This window comes from Ruditapes philippinarum, unplaced genomic scaffold (genome assembly GCF_026571515.1).
Source record: "Ruditapes philippinarum isolate M1 unplaced genomic scaffold, ASM2657151v2 ctg7742_1_1_1_1, whole genome shotgun sequence".
NCBI classification, from domain to species: domain Eukaryota; kingdom Metazoa; phylum Mollusca; class Bivalvia; order Venerida; family Veneridae; genus Ruditapes; species Ruditapes philippinarum.
The window spans coordinates 1-24203 of NW_026867075.1; the positions used below are offsets into that span (position 1 = coordinate 1).

The window sequence follows — 24203 nt, forward strand, 5'->3', positions numbered from 1 at the left end:
TTAAAAATACAGTGCATTGATATACTTACGTTGCGACGTAAACCAAAGCAAACAAAATCTTAAAATTTTTCTATATTAACTAAAAAAAGGATAAATATTTTAATATACATGTAAACCTAAACCCTTGAAGTGCAAAAAGAAAATTTTGCGTGATGGAAATTCCCGTATATCGTACAATATGTAGTTGATATTTTTTTTAATTTATTGATTATAAATAATTTAAAAAACAAGCAGGGCCTTTACCCCTACATTTTATATTTTATTTTTTTTCTCAAAAATTTTTAATGTATTTTTGGGGCTTTGGGTAACGTTAGTTTATTTTGTTTATAATATCATATGGACCATATAATTACTGCAAGTTATAAGTATGTGCTTATTGTTTAGTTGTTTAACATCTAACGTGCTTTAAACACATTGACAACCTCATCTTTGATGCTTCCCGTAGAGGTTTACAAAAAAGACTTTCATATTTTTTTTTCAAATTTAAAATGTGCATTAATTCTAAGAAAATAACAAACGAAAAAAAACACGCCTTAAGTACGAACTAAATTTTGAAAAAGTAGACAAAAAAATGATTTAAATTTAATGTTGGGTATATCTTTTTATTATCTTTTTCACATCTGTTTAACTGGTTTAGTTATAATTTAAAAATTTAATAGATTTTTTAAGTTGGTTTTTTTAAAGTGAAGTTTCTTTAATGTTAATTTTTAAAAATATTGTAAAAAATTTTTTTAAAAAAGTTCAACAAATTTGAAAGTAGAAAATATAGCAAATTCAAATTAATTTAATCACTAAGTTTTGTAAAACCAATTACGAAATAGTATTGAAAAAACTTTTCCCAATGCTTAGGTGTAAATGGTTTAAAAATTTATTTTGTCTACTGACAAATTAAATAGAAGATCAAAAAGAAAGCAAACATAAGATGCGTATACTTTCTGTTTAAAAAAAAGAAGCTTCAGTTATATTGCTAAAGGATTGCATAGTTACGAATTCATTTGGCTAAATATTATGATTCTTATAATAATGTGTCGACTTGTTTTTTCTGTTAAGGGCAATCATGAAATATTTTTGATGGAAATTGATTTAATTTGAGATAATTGTTATCTTTTATAAGTTATTAATCACTCATAAATCAAATTGTGGTATTTAACGTACACACTAAATGTTTGTTTTTTTTTGGGATTTTTTTACAACAGGATCAGATAAGGTAAAGACATTTTAGTTTTGAATATTACAACTCCGGATAAATCTCTCACCTACACCCTTGCCCATTAACGTATAGATCTACCTGTTATTTGACGCGCTATTTACATGTTATAATAAAGCTCGCTAAAATACTTTAACATTGGTCTGGTATGATATTCATTTAAGGCCTAAAGTATTTACGAAATAGCTTGGTGTCTTTTCAGATCTATCGACTGATCTTATATGTAGAGCCAATCTATCATTTATGTTTTACCGAAACACATGTTTTTACTTGTTCAATTGCCTACTTCCCTATGACTGGACGTTTGATATACAGCAAAGTCACGTGGTAGTTTTACATTCAATTCGTTCTGAAGTCCATTATGGATAATCAATAAGGTGTATCAAAACATGTTAATCTAAAGTTTAAAAATACATTTTGCATAATCCATTACTTTGGGGATATGTCAAGATGGCCGAAAAAAGTCCGGGATAATCATTTTAACACATAAGAACAACTTGCGGTAAGTTTTAATTGATTAATTATGTCTCATTAATATGCACATTTTATGATTATGAGAATGTAGATGTCATGTTCATACTAGAGAGCTTATTATATTTAATGTTTGATTGTTTATGATCAAAGAAGCTAGGAAGTGACAAAAATGCTATAATCTATTAAATATAGAGAGGATATTGAATGAGTGTAAGTTCAATACTGAATTTATTGCACGAGTTGAATAAAATTATATTATGCGAGCCTCTGGCGAGCATAATATTATTTTATTCAACGATGAATAAATTCCAGATAATGAACTTACACGTTTAATATTTATTTTATCACATACCCCAAATAAAGACGTTAAATATGTGAAAATGAGTCTTTTTCATTGACGCGTCTATATAAACGCTAACATTTAGCGCGTTTTACACTCTGTTTGTTTAACGCAATGACTCCGTCAAAATATTGCACGGCCGTGAATACCATTTTAACGGAATCGCAAAATCGGCACGGGTGGTTGTAAATATTTGGTAAAACAGTGAAAAATGAAACCGATGAATGGCATTATAAAACGGGGAATATAATTTTAATACTTTAACATGTATATATAAAGGGTGAAAAAAAATGACAATGAAAATTAATCTTTCTTTAATAACAAATTTTAAGGAAGAACTTGACATATCTATTTCATTGTCGGGGTCTGCAAACACTTTGGTTTTCCCTTAGGTGGATATATGTATAGCATACGGCTTTTTTTTGCCTTAGGGGATTTGATTGACATAAACGCTTGCCTGTGGCCTTAGGGCGGCCTTTATTATACGCTGTCTGTGAATGGTTTGGTTGTCAACAGAATGCTTTATGATATTATAAATTTTAAAGGTCCCCCCACCAAATCCAAAATTGCAAAGGCTTACTAGTCAATATTTGTTTTAATACAAATAGTATTAAAGTAAGAAAATAATAAATTTGCTAAATAATGTAATATATTAATTTATTTGATAAAAGTCAGTTTAAATGTTTTTTACATGAAGAAGTAATTTTTTCAAATTATTATAACAAATTCATAAAAATAAGATAATTCTTTTAAATAATTATTTGGCGAATATTCAAATTTATTAGCATTTTTCAAAAGTTTAAGCTTTCTGTTTCACAATTATAAAAAGATCTACGGACGCTGTTCTTGCAAAGGGGTTTCTGAGCAGTGTTTAGGACTATTTTAACTTAAATAATTATGAGATACATTTGTAAAAGAGATTCTACTTATTTATAATTGGACGAGAAAGCTTGTTTAATATCAATCATTTTCGAGAGCCCAAAACCCTTCGGATTATAACGATTTTATTTTGTGAATACTCGCTTTCTTTTTAAAGACGTTTTAATTTCATTTCGAAATTTTACTTTGGAAATTTATAAATGTTTTTTGTCGATACAGTTAAAGGGCATTTTTGCAAAAAGGTTACAAGTATTTAAAATTTGTCCCAAAGAATATTTGACTACCCTTTTGCATACTATTATTGATAATTTTTAAATTCTGCCTTTAATATGTTTAAACTGGTTTTCAAATTAAAAAGTTTGGACTGATTTTTTCCTATTTTTTTCCCCCTTTGAAAAGTTTAACTTTCCCTTCTTAACATATGGCCAAAGAAAGGTTTTATATCTTTTCTAAAATTATTTTAGGATGGTATGTTTTACTTACTGGTACAAAATGTATTTTTATTATTTGAATAAACTTTCCACAAAATTAAGAACACCCGTCATAAACCGTTTGTTCAAAGGTTTTTTAATCTAAAATTTACTATTCTCATTTTAAAGTGATGATATCAAATATTTCCCTTTGTATTAAAAATCATTCAATGGTATAAATTGCGGCAAAGAAGATTATATAAGATAGCAATCTTCTTTATAAAATTAAAATCCTTAATGCGTTTCCTCAATTTAAAATGAAAATTATCATCTGTTTTTAAATATTAATTTTTCATGGTCATTTTAAAAGACTTTCAATAAAGAAAAGTTATTTATTTTTTTAAATGAATTTAATTTTCTAATGATATATGGAAATCGTATTTTCAAAATTATTATAGCTATTTTAATTGTCGAACAAAATAAATTATTACAGTAAATAATGTAATAACTATATTTTTTTTAATTACTATCTTATAATCTAATACCACAAAAATTAGTTTTTAATTTTTTGAATAATTTTGTTTTTTTTTTGTTATTAATTCTAAACCTGTTTTTTGACATACATTCGAACTGGACAATCTCTTTTGGAGCCCGCTAATCTAGATAATGAGTTTCGATATGGAACTTCATAAAAATTGTATATTGTTTTCTGGTTTGGGGGGCCAACTTTTTACTTTTTCCCAAATAAGTCTAACAGCGATATATATTTTGTGAATAAGCTCTATTTTTTTGGATAATGAACTGTAAAAATAAGTCCCAGCTCTCTTGAAAAACCTTTATTAGCCGGACAATGAATGAATAAAAGGGGTTAATCTTGAAAGTTTGGTAGAATTCGATAAAAGTTTTTTTGTGTGTCTGCAAAATTTTCCCTATTTCAACAAAAAAAAAAAACCGATATACATAAAATTTTGCCCTTTTTTACATTTTTTTTAAAAAAAAATTGTAAATTTGCTCTGGTGTTGACGTGTATTATCCCTTAATTTGTATTTACCTTGGTGTTTAAAAAAAAAAATATACCGGGGTTTATTATAAAACTTTTTTCCCCATTGTTAAAACCCTAACCCAAAAAGATAAAAAAGAATACCCCGGGGTATTACGAACCTAAATTTCTCGGGAAAAAAGGGGGTTTGGGTAGTTTTTATTTGGGTTTAAAATTTTTTAAAAAAAAGGCTATTTGGGTAGAGTGAAAGAGAGGGGTTTAAAATAATTAAAATAAATTTTAAAAATTTTCGATACCCTTTTGGGTAAAGAGTTAACAAATACTGGGTATTTCTGAGAGTGGGTGATAGCATAGATTTAGGAAATGTTAAAGCGGAAAAACTGCTTATGACGGTGGATAGAAGGTTTGAAAGATGTTTAAACAAAAAACTGAGTATTCTGGGGGTATTAAGGGGGTGTTAATATTGGTGAAAATCTTTAACTAAGACCCTTTTATAACTGACTTAAAGTGGGGCTTAGGTAGATGGTACTTATGAAAGAACGACTTAATGATTGCTTTAGATGGGTTTAATAGGGTTGGTGAGAAATAGTAAACAAAAATATACTGCTTTAAATTAAGAATGGTTGCTTAGTGATGAGAGATGTTTTAATAACTGGATATTTCTATATAAAGTTTTGCAATTTGGTTTAATATATGAGATGTAAACAAAATTTATGTTACTGCTTAAGGCGATAAGAATTAAATTGCTTAAGCGTATGGTAAAAGTTTTTACAGGTATAAACATTCTTTATTTTGTATACAATATGTTTTTATGCTGAATACAGTGTTTGTAAATATTTGTATAAAATGCAAAAGATTAGTTTAACTTTAAAATGTTTATTTTTCTAAATAGTATATTTTAACCATATATTATGGTTTGGTAGTCTCCAAGAGATAGATAGAATATATGAATATGGACAAATGAGATTCAGTAATGTTCCAGTACTGGAATCTGGTTGCTTAACCTGGTAATTAAGATAAAAAAAAGTTTCAAAAGTTGTAATTATGTTATATTACGGGGACCATTGTTTAATCTTTTCTCTATAAAAACCCAGAAAATGTTTATATAAGAATATCTAAAGAGTTTAAATTGTTGTTTTAAATCTGAACAAATTTGAAATGAATTTTCAAGAAATAATTTTTGAAGAGAATAGGATATATTAGAGCTATTTGCTAGGAAAAAAAGGGTGGCAACATCCAATTTTTTTTTTCGAAAAATTAATAAATTTGAATAAATAAATATTTTAGCAAAGAAATAGCTTAGATTACAGTATCTGTTAATAATGGTGAGATAGCTGGGAAAAGTGTGATACTTATAGGTTAGGTATTTGGCCTAATAGAATGGGAGTTAAACTGGCGATCGAATAATATCATATCCCCAACTCATCTCACATTAAAATAAAACACAAATAGTTAGAATTTGTTAATCATCCATAAACCCCAATAAACATTAAAGTACAACCAATTTTTTGTTGAAAATAATTTGCTGGAAAATATGTATTTGGTAAGACACTTTTGGTCAATAAGTTCAATGTCCAACATTCAAGCAAATACAATTCAAAATTAAAATTGAAATGAAAAAATGAAAATTACTGTACTGTATGCCCGCTTTTTTTTTTCTCATAATTAAAGAAACTGCAAATAATGCCTTAGTGAATATTGCGCTATTTAAAAAAAGAGTATTTTCCGTTACCAAATTGTTCAACAGGTGTAAGGTAAAACATTTTAGTGTTCAAAAATCGTTTTATAATTTGTTTGGGTCGTAAAGACCAAACAAATAAATGGGTAGCGAAATTTCAGAGGTCTAAGTTCTTTAATTGGCAAACGCCGAAAGTAGTTTCACTTTTTTGAAGCGGTTACTCCCTTTTGTAAAATGTTACACTAAAGCCCGAAAAATTCAGGGGGAGAATCACCTGCGTAAAGATGGTAAAGACAGGGCGCAATCAATTTTCAAGGCCAAGTAAATTTCCCCAGAATGGTCGAAGATTTCTAATATTATTTTTCTGGTATTTTTTTGATCGAAAGCGGACATTCAATCTCTTGACACAGAAGTTTACGAAAACCTGACAACCCAAGTAGTTCTCAAACAGCTTAAAACTAGCGATTAAGAAAGAATATTTTATTTTGTTACAAGTATTTCCAACAAATTACAAACGCATTTAAGTTAACAATAAGCGTTGGCTTATAGAATTGTCAATAAATGCACAATCACAAATTACGCGGATGGGAATATGATTTTACATCAATGAAAATACTATTTTTTAGCCATGTAGGATTACCGAATACTACACAAACGAGTAGTGGAAATATATCGATTTTTACATGTCGGACTGTTTCGGCGAGAGGCGTTTTTCGCAAATATTTACTTCAATTTTAAACAAAGGGTTTTACCCTGAACAAAATACCTCGAAATTAATAAGGATACAAACCTGAATGCAATGGAAGTTCTAAATTTAGAATCACTTGATATTATTCAGACATTTGTGTATATCTTCTCCGTGGTACAGTGGTAACGCGCTCGCCTAGAGAGTGAGAGGTCTCGAGTTCGAATCCCAGTCGAGGAAATTTTTTTTTTGTTAAATTCTTTTTTTTAATTGTTTTTGTTAAGGAAGTAGCCATGCTTTACAAGGATAAAGTGTGGCTGTCGTAAAAAAAGTACATAAATGATTTTTTGATGCAACTCTAGTTATGCAGAATTCCGTATGTGCCTTACAAAATGAATTATAATACACTAAAAATAAACTTATACAGGAAAATGCATACAGATATACAGTACGATTTAGATTGCAAAGATCAAGAAAATACCAAAGAACTCTTGAAGCCCTTTGATTCTTTATAGATATACATGCTTATAGTAAGCTTCAGGATTATTTTACATCTGTGTGTTAAAACAACAGTTAAAAGTCGTTACAAGCCCTAATTTAGAATAATATGGTTTTCTTCAGGCCGTTCACATATAAATTTAACCGTGGCTGAAGGGTTTTCGGGCTCGCTTAGGAAGCGAGAGGTCTGGAGTTCAAATCCCGGTAAAGGTAACTCACTTTTTTAAATTGTTAAAGTCAAATAAACATTGGATTGAATATCAGTGTTGCAATTAGTCTTATAGCCAATCTACTAGCATCTCTATCAGCGCATATATTCATCAATTTTTCACCAATCTTAACAATCTTGGTCTCAAATCTTAGATAAATAAATACTCTTTAAGAAAACAACAATGGCACCTTCGCTGATTATACGTAGCAAGAAATATCCAAGCCCAAACTGTCAACAAATGAAACTCGGAAGAGATCTGATTGCACCGTTTCGGTAAAACTCTCACGAGTAAAACACACTAAATTCACCGTGAAAGAATATTTCTTTGTATTGCGTATTTAAATATGATAAAATTAAGTTATTATTTATAATAATTGTTCAATCAAAGCATCATATGAAACTATAACGCACCTTTTTTCCTATATGTCAAATTCTTAATCCAAAATGAAAGTAAATTGGCACAGCAGAGTTGTTTCCCTTTAAGTATTTTCATTGGTCCGAGGTTTTCCTGTGACCAATGAAAATACTCCATTTGAAAACAATCTGCAGGCCCATTTTACTTTCATTTTGGAATTAGAATTTGACATATAGGAAAAAAGGTGCGTTATAGTTTCATAAGATGCTTTGATTGAACAATTATTATAAATAATAACTTAATTTTATCTTATTTAAATACGCAATACAAAGAAATATTCTTTCACGGTGAATTTAGTGTGTTTTACTCGTGAGAGTTTTACCGAAACGGTGCAATCAGATCTCTTCCGAGTTTCATTTGTTGACAGTTTGGGCTTGGATATTTCTTGCTACGTATAATCAGCGAAGGTGCCAGTGTTGTTTTCTTAAAGAGTATTTATTTATCTAAGATTTGAGACCAAGATTGTTAAGATCGGTGAAAAATTGATCAATATATGCGCTGATAATTGAGATGCTAGTGATATTTCTATGAAAATGAAAGTAGAGTAAAATACCTTTATAATATTTAAGTCATAAAATTTTTTTTTTTTTTCATAATTTTTTTTTTAGGGTTTTGGGTTGTAGAGGGGGAACGGGGGTATAGTGTAAGTCATGGCCACGCAACGTTTACCTGTGGGTTGAAAACGAAAGTAGAAAGAAGAGTCTTAATCTCTTATTTGTATATTTTTGCGGGAGCGTGAGGCAAATCTTAAAAAAAGCAGCAATCATCAAATTGTTTCTCAAATTAATTCTTTATATTGATTAGTAATTGTTACATCTAGTCGAATTCTATGGGGATAAGGTTATGATTCAAATGTCTCTGATTTTTTCTTAATTCTCAAAGAAAGGAAAGTTCTAGCTATGTCCGGTGATCTTGCGCGGCCGGTGATCTTGCGCAAACAGGACGTTTCGGCCCCAAACCAAATCGGCCCCAGTCGAAAAATCGGCCCCTGGACGTTTCGGCCCTTTTCCGCGAGACGTTTCGGCCCCACTATAGTATATTGCTTGATTGATTAACAACAATTAATTTAATTACAATTAAACAATCATGACACTTTAATTCTTTAAATAATTATTTATTATCTTTTGATCTCTTGAACCATTTAGACAAAAGTTAATGTTTTTTAAAAAGTTGTTACAAACAATAAAGGCAAGTTACTTAATTTATAAAACTAACCACTGAAACTTCTGGATTAAGAAAGTTGCTTACAATCATTCCTCAGAAAACATTATCTTTTGATCTTAATTAAACTATACTTATTTTTTTCAAGGTGTAACTAATTAACTGTTTATAGCTTTATGCTAATTGGCGGTAGGTAATATCAGAGAAAACTTCAAAAGATTTGAAAAATTGTAAAAATGTTATTTATAAAAATTGTCTGTTCACATTTGTTTTGTTTCAAGTAAAATTGTTATACTGTTCTGTACTTGTATTTTCGTAACTATCAAACTCGTCACTGTTAAATAGTTGTTGATGATAATTTAATGTCTGTCTCGTGTATTGTTTTGTGTCTTGCTTCTTAATCATTCAAATAAAATATTTTCTATATATGGTGTAAATAATTGTTTGTTTGTGTATTATATTTTTTCAAATATAGTTTATGTTCTGTTCTGTTTGTATTGATTAGTTTCCCCCTACTATTATTATGTGATTAAATATATATATATATCAATTGATTCATTTATTTATCGAAATGCTATTAATATATCGGTTTAAAATACAGTACTTATTCTGGAGTCGATTTGGTAAAGGGCCGAAACGTCTGGGGCCGAAACGTCTTGGGTAGTTTGGGGCCGATACGTCTTGGGGCCGAAACGTCTCGAAATCGATCTTGCGCACTCGGCATTTCCTTTCGTTTGGCTGTTTGTTTATGCTGTCGCTAGAAATTTTCAGCCACAATTTGTGTCTTGGTCTTACTTTGAACTACATCAAGGTACGAAAGTTAAAAAATATCTGTCAAACCTGCTTGTTTACATTATTTCGTCATCCTAATTATTTATTCATAAACACGCCCACTGACCTATTTTCCCATTATATTTCTGTCTATTCATCCAGTTCCAAAATCTTACGTACAGCAAGAAAAAAAATCAATATCACACATTTTAAAGCAGTATTGCACCGATAAAATGTTGTAAATTTTCTTTTTTCCCTTTGCAAATTAAGGTGTGTTCAGTTGTTATCTCCTGCCGATTCCCGCCATCTTGTCAAAATGGGCCCCTCCTGCGCTTTTCATTTTTTTCTACGGAAGCGTAAAATGGTTTAGACAAGAGCATTGAATTTGTTAACTGGTGTTATACTGAGTGAAGTCGATGGGTGCATCTGAAATTCTGTACAGAAATTGAGACATTGACTGGTAGTGATGATTTCAGGTGTCCCAGGTGTAGTAGTGAACAGTAAAATAACAAACCCTTGATGTAAATAATTTGTGTTATAGTTTTGTTTGAAAAGTATGAACAGTTTAAATTAGCTTTTCATTCATAATTTATTGGACTCACAAAATTTATATTGATAGTATTACTGGGGTAGCAAGACACCTCACCCCCCAGACACTTCACCCCTCAAATTTCGGAGACACTTCACCCCTTAAGACACTTCACCCCCCAAAATCGGTAAGACGCTTCAAAGGGCCTAGGGTGAAGTGTCTGGGGGGTGAAGTGTCTGTAAGCCATTACTGGGACACCATACTTTAAAAAATAAGCTACCGTGACGTCATTCGTAACACATGCGCAAGATCACCGGACAAATAAATGTTGGGATTAAACATGGTGGTAAGTGTTTACATTGTTGCACTCCTGCAGTTCAATGAGTTATTTCGAAAAAATATTTCTGTCATTATATGTCTTAGAGTTTTTCAAATAGGAAAATAATTATGAGTTTTTTGTATTTATTTGAATCGTAGTAAAATAGCTGATAAGTGCTTAGGTGCGCAAGATTACTGGACAGCATCGTACATGTACGTAAGTCACATACGGCTAGCCCCAACACTATGTATTGGCTAGCCGTACGGCACTTTTCAAAATCATATGGAAGTCGAAAATTCATGATATTTTGCGCCTTTAAAGAAGAATTTTAACCAAGAAACAACAGTTGTCATCGTATGATTACTTTTTAGAGATTAATCACCATGGCTACAGTAAATAGAGAATACATGGTTGATGTTGGGAGGGAGAAGGTTTATCCGGTGAGCGAAAAACTGTATCTTGGCGAGTTTGAGCGAGCCAAGACTCACTTTCGCGGCAAACCGGATAAACCTTCTCCATCCCGACATCAACCATGTATTTGATTTATCCTGCTTATAATGATGTTTTTAGAATAATTAAATGGTTTCATTCTTACTTTTCCCGATAAATTAGCATCTTTATGTAGTTTTGTTTTGCTGCTTAACTATTGACGTCATCATGTGACATAATGACTGGAGAAAGATAAGTTTATCCGGCAAGGCTTTATCCAGCTGATGATAATTATAGACAGTAGCAGTATAAAGTATGAATATTTATCTTTGTTATCGCCAGATGGCGAGAACAGTTAGCATGTTCTGTGAAACGCATTCCAAAATTATATTGTCAGCCCCTGGATAGGCTTTAATTAATTAAAGCTAATTCACTGTGCTTTTATGTTCGATATTGATCTACTGTATTTAAAAATTATACAATTGTTTTTGCTTTTCACCATTTTTTCAATGTTCTTTTTATTTATTTATTTATTTTATTTATTTATACTCTGATCATGCCGTAATGAATATTTATTTGATCCATGTGCTCAAATTTAAAACAAAAAATGATTTAATAATTAGAGCTGTGTCACGACAAAACCAACATAGTGCGTTTGCAACCAGTATCAGGATCCATGCTGTCTGCTTACCAACCGTTTTACATGTAGAGAAACTGATATCGAACAGCATGGATCCTGATCAGACTGCACGGATGCGCAGGCTGGTCTGGATCCATTCTGGTCGCAAACACACTATGTTGGTTTTGTCGTGACGCGGCTCGTTTATCTTTTATACAAATAAAACAATAAATCATAAGCATGAACAACAATGACATTATAACTGATAACATGCAACTTTGACATTATTATCAAGATTACAACTATGCATTACCTTAATTCGTATTCTTTTTTTTACAAAATGGCTGAACATTTTTTTTAAAGTGAAGACACGAGGACAAATGCAGGGAAATTGGTTAACATCCTTGTTATCCCCCGCCGATGGAATCGGGAGGGGGATATAGTTTAGGCGTTGTCCGTCCTTCCGTTTCCGCACTACTTCTCTGCAACTACTGGCTTGAATTCAACGAAACTTTATGGGAACTTTCAATACCAAGAGGAGATGCGCATATCGTCTGCTTGTTCCGGTCAGACAGTTTAACTCAGATTTATGGCCCTTGATTAGCTATGCAGTATCCATATAGAAAAATATTTGTTTCCTCGCTACTTGAACTTCTCTGCTAATTCTGGCTGAAATTCAATGAAACTTTATTGGATACTAAGAGGAGATGTGCATATAGTCGCCTTGTTCCAGTCAGATACTTATAACTCATATTTATGGCCCTTGATTACATGTAGTTATGTAGTATGCATACATCTCATTGGCATTTCCAGATTTTACTATTTTACACAAAGATATGGCTTTGTTATTGCCCTGAATATTTATCAAGTTCAAAAAATATTACTGTTTATGCCTTGATTAATATATAAATAAAGCCTTATGTCTTCAGTTGTTGTGTTAATAATAACAAGTACTCGGCGGGGGATATAAATTCAACGAATTTGCTTGTTTAAAGACATAAATAACATTCGCATTTTCGACTTTCATATAATTTTGAATAGTACTGTACGGCTAGACAATACAGTTTGTCCTGGCTAGTGGAAAGTGACTCACATACAGCTAGAACTTTTTGCTAGCCGCTAGCCCTACAGGCCCGTATGGCTAGCCACTTCCATTTTCAAAACAATCTTTGGCTTTCTGAAGGGGAAAATATAGTAGGGTTTCTTAATCAGACAAAAATCATAATCGATCATTGAAAATAATCGAACAACCCTTTTCGATCAATCATCGATTGTATAGTCGAAACATTTACAATAACAAAGTAGATATGTACAATGTACATATCATGTTATAATATTTATAAGAATTCCATCAATATTCTATATTAAAAAAAAATATTAACCACTTTATCATCTGAAATGAACTAGTTTACTCACCTTTAAATTCATTAAAATCTATGAAATTATTTTGTCTCAATTCCAATAAAGGAATGAATAAAACTATTTATGAAAATAGGTAAATTTGGTCCTTTTTTAACAAACTGCCAATTTTTAAATGACACTATAATTATATTGATATTGTAACCACCTTTAATGTGTAGAATAAGTTTATACATAACATATCTCACTTATGTGAAGTCAAAACATGTTTATTTTATATTTACAAATAGACTGTGTCGCAATTCTAAATATTTTCTAATGTCAAATTTCAGCATGGTATATTTTTAACTAGAATGCCTCACTGTCAGCTCCATGGCCACCGTAGCTTTTATATTCATTTGAATTACATTTCTTGTTTCAACCAAAGCTGGTTTTAATTTAGTGATGTTATACTACAGTGAGTGACTTAAGTAACCGCAAGAAAATAAATTTCCGATAATCGATTATTCAATCATCGCCGATCGGTCCTATAAACGATCAATTTTCGATTATACTTAATCATAGTTTTATCACTAAAATATAGCACGTAAAATCAGAAAAATGAAAAATTTAATTTAAGCAACTGAGAATGACATTTTATAAAATTTCCATTTTACATGCATGGTTCATAGCAGAAGCTATCTACAGGGACAGCTTTCTGTCTTCTAGTCGATACAAGTCAGTTGCTCTAGTTAAGAATGTGCACAGGGCATTTTAGGGGAAAATATTACCATCTTTAGGGGAAAATATATCTATTTTGGGCTACGGGAAACAACCTTTATTCCGTTGTGAAATACATCATAAAAAATCATTGTGTCTGCATGAAATATTTTCTTTTGTCTTAGGTTTTCACACAAGTAACAACCAATCAAAATGCTCCGTAAGAAAATAAAGAGGACCATTATCTGCTGCATCTGTTTCATTTATTTTGGATTGAGAATTTGATAAATAGAAAAAACTGTTTGTTATAGTTATGTTTGATGTTTTGATTGACCAGTTATTGCAAATATTTATACTTAATACATATTATGTTTTGATTGAAAAGTTATTGCAAATAATTATACTTAAAACACATTAAGTTTTGATTGAACAGTTATTGCAAATATTTATACTTAATAAACATTATGTTTTGATTGAACAGTTATTGCAAATAATTATACTTAATACACATTAAGTTTTGATTGAACAGTTATTGCAAATATTTATACTTAATACATATTATGTTTTGATTGAACAGTTATTGCAAATAATTATACTTAATACACATTAAGTTTTGATAGAACAGATATTGCAAATATTTATACTTAATACATATTATGTTTTGATTGAACAGTTATTGCAAATAATTATACTTAATACACATTAAGTTTTGATTGAACAGTTATTGCAAATATCTATACTTAATACATATTATGTTTTGATTGAACAGTTATTGCAAATAATTATACTTAATACACATTAAGTTTTGATTGAACAGTTATTGCAAATATTTATACTCAATACATATTATGTTTTGATTGAACAGTTATTGCAAATATTTATACTTAATACACATTAAGTTTTGATTGAACAGTTATTGCAAATACATGGAATTATACTTAATACACATTAATTTTTGATTGAACAGTTATTGCAAATATTTATACTTAATACATATTATGTTTTGATTGAACAGTTATTGCAAATAATAATGTACTTTTATTATATTAATGAAATATATTTATGTGCGTAATACAAAATACTATTCATTCAATTCGAATAAACTGCCTTCCAGTTGGGTAATTTTCCCAAAATCCAAGCGATCAAATTTCTGTCGACTTACTCTTGCTGTGTCTTCCAGATGACATATCTTCTTATAACTTGAAATTATGGTAATGACTTATGACAAATTAATTTTATCATGTAAGCAGGCCTAGGTCATATATCTCATATACCAAAATGAATTGTATTTCTTTTATTTTCCTGAATTTTATTTGGTCCAGGGAAACAGATCCGGTCCAGTATTTGTTCCAAGATTACTGGACAGAATGAACAATCACACCAAATTTTGAAGAAAACAAGAAACATAGATAAACTTGTATTTTTATGTTGCAATGCAATACTTATCACAATACTGACTTTCACTGACAGAGACATTATCTATATAAAAAACTTGGTCATTTGTTCACAGCATAATTACGAATATAATATAAAACTATTATAATAACAAAACAATAAACTCTTCAACTTGTTATTATAACTTGTTTTCAAGTTTCTATCTTTCAACTATTTACTTATTACTTAAGGATTTTTACTTTTAACTTAAGGATTGAAGGTATTTTTCATTATATCATAAATAATATACATGTAGTGTATTGCGATACTTTCACGCTATAACAATGCGTCGGGTGGTGAAATATGTATTGCATTATAATTTATAATTCCAATACGATGCATGCATCAAAGACAGGGCAGATCGCGATGTTATGTTGAATTGTTACACCTCTACTCTGCTTTCAAATTTCTGTATCCCAGCTTATATGTTTAGCTCTTTTTTGTAGGGGTGTCATCGATAAGGATTTTTATATCGGTATATCGGTAATGAATTATCGGCGATACAGCGATATATTGATTGCCAGGCAAAATTAAGCTTTCAAGTCTTTTTAATTTGTTTTAATATGCAGTTACATTTAAACACATTAAAAAAATAAATAAACTATGAAAAGTGAACAATTTGTTTCTTTTTATCATTTTAACTTTTAATGACAACAAATGACTAGTAACTATAAATGTTAAAAGCCTTTTCCATTTTACTTTTGTTGTTGTTGCTATTACGTAGTTACGGATTATGCTTAATCCCGTCCTTGCCGTTCTATTACTAAGCCGAGATTAAATTGGCAAATTATAGTGTTTAGAACCGGAATAATTATTAATGTTTAACATTTGCAATCATAATTTTTACAAAGAAACACTAAAACAAAATTCTTGGCATTTTCCCTTTTAAACATCTGAATTGGGGGGTCTTAACCCCCTCTCAGCAGACATGCGGGATTTACAATGAAATTCGGCAGCTTTGGTTAGAGACACTGGGAGGTAACTCTGGTGTTGATTTCCGTTTTAGAAAAAAAAAGTTTCGAATATGTTAGTTCTGGCTTCCATAACTTTATATTTCGCTTTTATTTTGACGTTTGGTCTATCTGTACTATAAAACCTGTTTGCTGAAGTGTCTTTTAAGCTTGAAATATGTGTGCATTCGATATATTTAAAGATGGAATCGATATCAAATCGGATAACAAAGATTGTTGATACACCGATATCGATTGAATCGATTACACCCCTACTTTTTAGCTCATCTGTCACTAAGTTACAAGGTGAACTTTTGTGATTGCTTTTCGTCCGACTGTCCGGACATCGTCTGTAAACTTTTACTTTTAACAACATCTCCTCATTAATCACTGAGCCATTTTCATCCAAACCTCACAGGAGTGACCTTTGAAAATGTTTCAAAGAATTTAATTCCATGCAGAACGCTGTTGCCATGGCAACCGAAAGAAATTCTTATAAAAATCTTCTTTAAAAAACCCAAAGAGCTAGAGCTTAGATATTTAGCAGTTTGTTCAAATAATAGCCCAGGGGTCAAAATAATGGCCCAGCCACAGGGGTCATTATTTTCCCTTTTATGTATACATGAATAGTAAAAACCTAAAAAACATCTTTTAAAAAACCCAAAAGGGCTAAATCTTAGATATTTAGCATGAAACTTTTTTAATTGGGTTCTACACAGTTTTTAAAGTAAAAGCCCTGTGGTTAAAATTAGCCCTGCCACGGGGCTCATTGATTTTCCTTATTCGTGTATAGTAAAAACTTAAAAAGTCCTCTTTTTTAAACCCAAAAGAGCTAGTGCCTAGAGCTTAGATATTTAGCTTGAAACATTTTTAGTGAGTGTCTACCAAGTTTGTTAAAAAGGCCCAGGGGTCAATTTGGCCCTGTCCAGGGGCGGGGGTCATTGATTTTCTTTATATGTATATATATTAAAAACACTCATGTTTTTTACACACACACTATTTCAGATACATATATGAACTTTGTGGTATCAGTTAAAGATTTAGATTTTATATCTGCTTTAATTTGTTTATACATTTGTAGCTTACACTATTACTCGTTTCTTGTCATTGATAGTTTTTATATACAGGTGAACAATTTCAGGGCCATCATGGCCCTCCTATTGGTATGTACTGTCTTTTTATTTAATTCCAAAATACGGATAAGATAGATGCACAAGTCTAGCTCATATAATGGTCACAATGAATCAAGCACATACGAGGGTTGATCAATATATTCATGGACGCTATTAATAACTTAATAATTAATCAAGATATAATAAAGAATTTTCGCTACTTAGGAGAAGAATTTAATACTATTACAAATATATTGTGATTTTTTTTAAAAATCTCATTTTGTTGATGATATGTATCGCCATAGCAACCCTATGCCGTACGAACGCCGCAGCTTAAAAAAGTTATATTTACCATTTTAAAATACTATAAAATTGGCCTTATTTTGGCGCGCTTCTTTTAAATATGAAAATGACGGCAACGTTCTTTAATATCGCTTATAGAACATTTAAAATAACAAGCGTCGCTACTATTTCTTTTGTTTGTTGGAGATGTTAATGGAGACAGGGGTGTGTCACCAGAGAGGAGCACGACGTTGTTGGAGCAGAGGGCAGTAATTAAGTCTGTGTAAATCTTGGTATGACGCCACAGCAGACTAAGGAAAACTTGGAAAGTGTATCTTGAACAAAAAAAGTGTCTTATTTGTTTGTTTATAAGTGGCACAAATGCTTCCATGAGGGTAGAGAAGAACTTCAGGATAATAAGAGATGCGGCAGACCAATCGAAACTTGTTGCAATGAGAACGTTATGCGAGTGAAATTGAAGGCAGAGTTAAAGGGACACAAGTTTATCTGGTTCTATGATTTACAGTCCATGGCATTGTCTGTGTTGCTTTCATTTGATACTTCATTTAATAAGAACATTTTCAGTCAGTATGTACACAGGCATGAATGATGTGTAGAAGATGGTGCTGCATTTTTTAAGAGATGTAACGCCGACGTAACGTAAGTTGCTAATGAGCTGCGGCGATCAGCTTTACCTGTATTTTTGAAAACTGTCATTTTTGCGACGGACGCGCCCTCAGGCGCGTTCAGAGCTAAGTCATCTACATGGGATTTCGTCTGCTACACTCGCGCAAAGTGTCCTCAACCGATTAACAGCCCAAGAAAAAGTACATGAATTTGATCCTTTAAAACTCCCATACTATGTCGGGATATCTTAAAATCTTCCATATTTAGCCTTTTCAATTTCAAATTAAGTTATCCAAGTTAAAATATGGACGTATATAATTGATAAAAACGTTGTAGTCCCGTAGTATTATTGCGCAATTATGCAAATTACTGCCGAAACGATTTACCGCTGTCGAAAAAGTAGGACAGCAAATTATACTATAATAAAGGTGTAAGCTCTGAGTTCCAAGAAATTATTAGTAGGAAATAAATATTTCTACATTATACAAAACATTATTATTAACAAATCAAAAGTTTTTTGGACTCTAGAATAACTCGCGCATTAATAAAAGAAGAACTATTTTCGTGACTCATACCGCGGTTTAGCTGAATATTCAGCAGTTATTAATAAATTAGATACATTTTCTAGGTCACGATATGAGTTAACCTTCGCTATTCTAAAAATAGATTCTGCTTTACCTTTGCTGATTTTCGGACAGTAGGGAGTACACATTATACATGTTATAAACCAGCGGATACTTACTTTGTTCACATGCAATACTTTTAGAAATTCTATACAATTGTAAGAAGCAAACAAGTTGAAAATGTAATTTAGTGAGAAAATGAAAAGGACAACTAAACACTAGAGTGCTTTTAAAAAAAATTGTGACATTTAGATTAAAATAAAAACGATGTGCTCTGGCCCTTGCAAATAAAAAAAATCAAAAAAATACGGTGACTATTAATTGCTGATGATTTTAACCAAAAATATTTTTAATGAGACGTACATATCCAAAAGAAATAAAAATACAAATGACTTATATTTTATTGTCTATATGCCCACGATGTTAAAACACAAAGCAATTCTAAATAACATTCTCACATGTATAATCACGGATTTATCCGTGGTATAATGTATTATGCTTGAAGTCTATTTGCATGGTTTTATTTTAGAAATATGTCGTTGAAAGTTTTTTTTCCATTTACATATCATTTCTTGGAATAAATCGATAATGACACTGATTTACAAGTTTGACCAGGGTTTTAGGCATATATTTCATTCTGCTTGAAAGTAAAAAATCTGGATTATATCAGATTGGGACACAAAATATATTGCTCCTTGTATGGAACAAATTTTCTCTGTTATATATTTTGTGTTTTATTTTTTTTTCTAAAAAAACCCTTAATGTCTCCCCGGTTGCATGTCCGTCGCATTCAGTGCTGCAGCACTTTGATGGATAAAATATAGGGATTATTTATCTGAAACTTACACATCAAATTGATAAATGATTGAATAAATGTCGAATATAATTATATTAACCTTCCTTCCCCAAAAAAATAATTTATGGAGTGTGTCCACGAATATATTGATTAACCCTCGTACATGTACTTCTCTTAGTTTAATATCAACTGGAGATATCATCTGTTGAAAAGAAATCCCATAATGGTTGAAATTGATTGCATATTATATTTATTCAATATTTTGAACTTTAAATTGCAATCCAAGACCTTGTTTACTTATTTATATAAAATCTAACATAATCTTTTTGTTTTGTTTGTTTAGATATTGATAGAGTATTAGGATGGCACATCAACTTCATTTAGAGAAGGAAAAATACAGGCAGTGGGTAAAGGCTGGTTTAGGACTTGGATATTTAAAGGATGGACTGGTACCATTCTGTAATGACATAGCTGACCAACAACATAAGGAAATCTTACAAAACATCCGGTCTACAAAATCACTACCATCAACTGTGACGTGTGGCAACTGTCAAGTTGAAACTCTCAAGCCAGACCATAAGCTAGTACCTGGGAATGCTGGAAACAAAGTTTGTCCTCTTGGGCAAGTAAAATGCAGCTGTTGCTTTAAGGGCAAAATTGCTTGTCCGAACAACATATGTGGCGCCATCTATGACTTTATTGTGCAGCATCATGCCTCCACGCCACCTGCACCTAACTGGAAAAATACCGATGCTCAACAGTGGTCAACAGACCCTTGGAGCATTTGTAAGTGTTTTATAAATGCTCCAGGGTACGAGGACAAGACATCTGCTGGTGAAACTGATTGTACTGGGTTATTAATTCTAATGATGAATAACCAGTATTTTCATAGCCACATTGCATGCAATGTCACAAAAGCAAACAACCTTTTTTTAAAGGTAAATCATTCATATAATATCTTTTACTTATCTTTTATCAGCTCTATTGTAATGTAAATTTTGTATATTCAGCATTTAAGTAAAAGAGAAAATAATATTTATACTCCCGCACAACAGTAGGTTAGTCATGATAAGTAGATGACCCTATTGATTTTGAGGTCACTGGGTCAAAGGTCAAGGTCACAGGGGCTTTTACTTCAATAAGTTTATCCACTCAAATGCTTATGAATGCCTGTCTAAAGTGATATTGATTTTGACATTTTCATATTTGAAGCATAAAAATTATGTTCTCATATATTCATCATAAAACACCCCAGGCAAAGCTGCATGAATGGGGGTATATTCAAGTCATACAGTGGCAGTTTCAGTTTTGAGGTCAAAGGTAAAAATCACTTTGATCTTTGCCACAAAAACATGTAGAATACATAATTTAGCAATGCAATGGCTTACTACCTTCAGATTTGGCAGGGGAGTTGTCCTTGAGCTTTATTCTGACAAAGTGGTATGCGGGTGTATTCACGCCATGACAGTGGCAGTTCTAGTTTAACTAAGAAGGTTATGAAGTAATTCACCCCTTTAATGATTCACAACAAATTCCACCAATCGTTTATGATAACAATTCACAAGGCTTGTGGTTAATATTTACTGTAAACATGTACAATTGTAGATTTGTATATAGAACTATTTGTATACAGGCCTATATTTCCTTATCCCATGGGTCCAAATATAGGCCTGGGCATTCCCAATGCAAACTTTGTCCTTTTTTTCCCAATCCGAAAAAAATCCCTTTCCCAAAGTCGGTGATTTGAAAAAAAGGTACAAACATTTTGTATTTGGTGTGAACTTTTTTTCCTTATTTGAATAAAAAATTAAGTCTTAGACACAATGTCCCCAAATTTGCAATGAATATTATACATGTAAGAAAAAGGCCTGGTAAAATTTATGATTGCGTCTTTTATGAAGGTAAGTACCTAAACAAGTGTCAACAAAACAATTTTGATTGCTTAACAGCATACACATGTATATGCATAGAACAATATTAAAACCTGTGTTTTCTATTCAATAGGTACGTCAGTATAGAAATAATATTTTCCACTCAAGCAGCATGGAATTAGAAGAAAGTGAGGCCAATTCATATATTGACGATATGATAGCAGTTTTACAAGATGGTAAAGAGCTATTACAACAACCAGATGCCCAGATAACAGTGAATAAACTTCAAGATGTAAGTGTAAATAATGAATTATATCGGTTTGAAATCTTTATGGAGTTAACTTAAATGATTAAAGATAACAGTCATGCCACATAATTCAGGACAAAGTTAGGTAACAGAGTTTGAAGTGTAATAATAATTCCCTTAAGTTAATTGATAAAGTCACATGAAAATATATATGTACCTATAAAATGTTAAAATATATAACAAATGAGATCTTAGTTGTAAAGAACTTCTAAATTCCAAAAACTTTGAAATCTGAACAATTTTAAGGGTCCTGAAATTCTATATAATTCATACATCTGAAATTAAGGAATTCTAAATTCTGATATTGTGGTAAGGTTTGATTATATCAATAAAAAATTACTTTAAATATTCGAAAAATTGAAAAAGCATGTGAAGAATATTATACGTTGTATTGAAGAGTAAAATATTATAAATTACAAAGCTACATTTTTTATGATAGAAAATATAATAAAACTGATTTCTTTTAATCAGCTGAAGAAGAAAGATTTCATTATTACCACTGAAAGCTTTGATGAAATTCTAAGAGAAATTAAGGAAGAACTGGCAAAAATTCTGAAATCGACAGAAAGTGCTGCAAACTAAAGAAGAATATGATGATCTGAAGAAGAAGCTAATAGACCTTGAAGCCAAGATGTCTGGTGAAAAGGAGGGAAAGCTGGAAATTGAAAAAGAACTTGAAGGACATAAAGGAACATAAGACTTGATTCAAATGATAGGAATACTGAGCAATACGAATTGAAAAGAATTTACTGTTCTAGAGTATTGTATCAGACAGAAAGATGGTAAAGCAATTTCCTGTCTGTTTGTTACTAATGAGCGGTCCGAAACAACATAATGTGTTTGAGACAGTGTTGGAGTCCAGACCAGCCTGGATCCACGCAGTCTTTCAGGATCATGCTGTTCGCTCAACCTATAACAGTAGACGCTGTTATGCGAAGGATGGTCCTGATCACAGACTGTGCGGATGGCAGGTTTGGTCTGGATCATGCTGGTCGCAAACCCATTATGTTGGGGGATTTTGTCGTGACGCGGCGCTTCAAGTGTATGTTTAGCGCGTTAAGGTATATAGACATCTTTCCATTTAAGAGGTCAACTGATAGGTAATTGTAAAGAAATTACTTTATGATTTAAGTTCTTGTAGTAATTATACTTTAAATTACTTTATGATTTTAGTTATTGTGGTAATATACTAATAAATTACTTGATGATTTAAGTTCTTGTGGGCCATGTGGTAATATACTTTTAACTGAAAAAAACAACCAGTTTATCCCATGTACAATAGGTACAAAATGTATATAGCCTTAATTATTCAATGCTTACAAATATTGTTGGAATTTTTAAAAGTAATTTTCCAAAATCCCCGTATGAAAAAAAAAAGTTTTAGCATATTTCCTGAAAGCATATGGCACATGCAGAAACTCCTTGCTTTAAAGGGATATTCAGGCAAAAAATCATAATGATCTTATTTACTCAAATCACGCTAAAATGACATTTCTGAAGTCCCAGCATTGAATTCTGTTTTAATTTTATTTATTTTTGGTTTAACGCGTAAATTTATCTATATATGTTTAACAAAATTTAGAAGCCAACCAGAATCACTGAATAGTTTAAAGACAAGTCGTGTGACTTGAACAAACTTGAGTTACAATAACAGATATTGTGGATATTGTATGATAGAAACAAGTGTAAGTCATTCTTTGACATGTTCTTTAATGTTTCAAGAGTTCACTGTGCGAAACTATTGTGTGAATCTTAGCGCACTAAACTGACCCATGCGGGTCAAGTTAGAAAACACCTTCTATTCTTTATATGGAGAAAAAGTTATGTTCCTTTGACTGTTTATGTATTATTTTGAGGGCATTTACGAATAATGAATGGAAAAAAAACAAAGTAAGAAATTAAAATGTTGCCTTTGACCCCCTTTTAAGGCCAAAACTCATTAATAAAAGGTCAAATTTAAAAAGCTTAAATAATTAGCTATTCTTACCCTGATGAAGGTCAAACATATAAGGTTTAATGTAAGCTGGCCTGAGCTTCCTAATTGGTGAAGGTCACATTTAAAAAGGTTTAATGTTAGCTATGCTACGGGCATTCATTTAATGTAAGCGTTTCTTGTCATGATGATGGTCACACTTAAAGACTTAAATGTTAGCTATGCTTGTTCATAGTGAAGATAGGCACTTTAAAGTTTTATGATAGCTATGCTGGCTTATGGTGAGATCCCCATAAAATGTTTGCTATCCTTGTTCATAGGAGATCACACTTACAGGGTAAAAATGTAAGCCTTGCCTGGGTTCATAGTGGAGATTCACACTTACAGGTAAAATGTTATCTATACTGGCTACATGATGAATATCCAACTTAAAGCTGTTAAATGTTAGTTATGCTTGCTCATGATGAAGATCACATTTAAAGGTGGAATGTTAGCTATGGCTTGATCATGGTGAAGGTCACACTAAAGGTTTAATGATAGCTATGCTTGGCTCATCGTGAAGGTCACACTCAACACCGTTGAGTC

General features: G+C 31.2%; 1 protein-coding gene across 1 annotated transcript; it reads left to right on the plus strand.

Moving 5' to 3' along the window:
- Positions 1-1296: 1296 nt before the first annotated feature.
- On the plus strand, positions 1297-22362 carry LOC132734746 (uncharacterized protein CXorf38 homolog). The gene is made up of 4 exons (XM_060721590.1): positions 1297-1709; positions 19851-20445; positions 21512-21670; positions 22157-22362. Exons 2-4 carry the CDS (start codon positions 19870-19872, stop codon positions 22265-22267), a joined length of 846 nt encoding a protein of 281 aa, XP_060577573.1. The 5' UTR covers positions 1297-1709; positions 19851-19869; the 3' UTR covers positions 22268-22362.
- The last annotated feature ends 1841 nt before the right edge of the window (positions 22363-24203 follow it).